Source organism: Rana temporaria, chromosome 4, assembly GCF_905171775.1.
Source record: "Rana temporaria chromosome 4, aRanTem1.1, whole genome shotgun sequence".
Classification (NCBI taxonomy): Eukaryota; Metazoa; Chordata; class Amphibia; order Anura; family Ranidae; genus Rana; species Rana temporaria.
In genome coordinates, this window is record NC_053492.1 from 291016837 (window position 1) to 291019230 (window position 2394).

The 2394-nt window shown below is 48.2% G+C and overlaps 1 protein-coding gene across 2 annotated transcripts in view; it reads right to left on the reverse strand.

Moving 5' to 3' along the window:
• MED23 (mediator complex subunit 23) overlaps positions 1 to 534 on the reverse strand; it is a 96270-nt gene extending 95736 nt beyond the window's left edge. For both annotated transcript variants that reach the window (XM_040350438.1, XM_040350437.1), the window contains exon 1: positions 304 to 534. In XM_040350438.1, coding sequence (XP_040206372.1) covers positions 304 to 342 — 39 coding nt within the window. In that variant the 5' untranslated portion in view covers positions 343 to 534. The remainder of the gene's footprint in view (positions 1 to 303) is intronic.
• Between the last annotated feature and the right edge of the window lie 1860 nt (positions 535 to 2394).

The window sequence follows — 2394 nt, forward strand, 5'->3', positions numbered from 1 at the left end:
GGACAGTCCCGGGCAATCCGGGACACGTGGGCACCCTATAACATGCCACATCTTTACATCTATCTGAAGGATTCCCTGCTCGCAGTGTTTGCATGCATGTGGGAAAACCCAGCATGTGCTCAGAAACCTGGGTGACCTGGGGCATGCACAGAGTGAGGCTCTCTCAGTGCCTGAACCCTGGGGGAGAATTTCTCCCCTAAGCGAGAATTATGGAAGTGCTGCTTTGCAGTACAAAGCTTTATAGGGTGAAGGTCTGCTTTAAGCTAGAATCAGCCCCGACTCTGCTATGGCCCAATGACTTACCACCACCTCCTCGAAGATGCTCTGTAGCTGGGACTCCATGTGGCCGGCGGTGTGACAACACACAGAAGAGATCACACCGGGGACACTGATTGCACTACACAAAGCCCCACATGTCGCTCCACTCTGCCGGCCATAGGCATTCCATCACAATCACCGAACCGTGCTCAGCTACAGACAGGGCCCATGTCTATTGCTTCCGGGTTAAGGAGTGCAACAAACAACTAGCTCCCCCGGAAACAAACGCTTCCGGAATCAAAATGATACTTCACGGGGGGATCTAAAGCGCGTGCGCAGTAGTACCACACAGTGCTGGCCGCAGCGTCCTTCCTCTGGGAGTGTATGAAAGGCGATATTCAGCCTCCTCTGCGTGTGGCACGAGACAATTCTATGTAACATTTAATAAAAGATACATAATATAACATTTTCAAATCTCACCTATTCTTTTTTCTAGATCGGCCTTGCACTGCTGTAATTTTTGCAAATTTTTAGTTGCGATCCCATGGACTTCCTACTGCGTTTTGACACTTTTTCTGAAATTGTTTTTGGTGCGCTTTCAGAAAAAACACGCCAAAAATGCGCAACCTATTAAAAAGTCTATGGGCCATGGATAAAACATGAGAAAACTGTGGATATACGCTGCGGTCAAATTGTGTGAAGCGTCCTTTCACACTGGGGCCGTCTGTGTGTTAGCGGTAAAGTGCCGCTCGTTTTAGCAGCGCTTTTTGGGCGCTAGCGGGGCGCTTTTAACCCCCGCTATCGGCCAAAGAAGGGATCAAAAACGCCTGTGTTGCAGGAAGCTTTTCAGGCGTTTTAGAAGCGCTGCCCATTCACTGTGGGTTATACAGCGCTCCCAAAGATGCATTGCATGACTTTTTCGAACGTCCAACAAGCGCACCGCCCCAGTGTGAAAGCACTCAGGCAGCATGGGAGGCAGTTTTCAGGCACTTTACAAGCACTATTTCTAGCACTAAAACACCAGAAAACAATATGCAAGGGGTCTTAAAGCGGTTGTAAACTTAACAAAAAACTAAACAAAAAAGGGTCCCCTTAAGCTTAAACCATAATGTGCTAGCGTTTACCGCATACTAGCAAATTATGTCAGAGTTACCTATAGAATGAATCCCTCCAGCAGTGCGCTGTCACCGATTACATTGATTTTATCTTCACCTGGTCTTCCTTCCAGGTAGACAGGCATTACGGCCACAGCACAGAGCTCTGAAGGGACAGAATTAGTTGTATGCTGTCCCTTCAGAGCACATGCGCCAGTGACATCGCCAGCTGCTGCTCACTGGAATATCTTCTTAAAGTGGCTATTCAGTAATTTTTTTCAATTTTCTATTTATTAAATCTTCTTTTCTTGTTGTTTTAACTTTGGATAGTAAAACATTTTTTTTTGTTGCCAGTAAATTATACAGCCCACTTCATCTTTCTTGTCTGGTCATTAGCCTAGGCTTATGACATCATGCACAGCTCTCTTTCTCACTCTCCTGAAAGTTTGCCAGAAAAGGAGGGGGATGAGTCATAAGAGGGCCAATGAAAGCTGCAGAGCTAGAGGTGGGCCTCTGTGTGTCTGTGTAAATCCAGGAAATGAATAGGTAGCAGCTTCAGCTGCCCACAGTTAAAATGGATGCAGCCAGACTTAGTGGAGGGAGATTTTTGCAGCATATTTGGAAAGTATATGTAGCGCCCTGCTACTTTCATAGCTGGTGCCGCTTTAAATTTAGAGGGTGGCCAGAGATTTAGTTGCCTCTGACCGTGTTGTCTTTGCCAAATTTGGGCCTCTGTTTAAGCCATGGCTGTACTGTAAATGACCACTATTGCTGCCTGGGGTGCCTGTATCACCCCAGGCCAAGGGTGGCAGCAGTCGAGTCAGGGCGTGTTGGGTGTTTTTTCTCGGAAGCCAATTAGTGGGGGTTGATGTGTATGCTGGGGTAGAGTACTTAACCACTTGAGATCCGCGATATGGTCGAAAGACGTCCACAGCGCGGCTCTCAAGTGCCGGGTGGACGTCCCTGGACGTCCTATTGTTGTTGTTCCCTGTGCGCGCCGCTGGGGGTGCGCAGCGGGGAAACAACGTGCCCGGCGCATCGT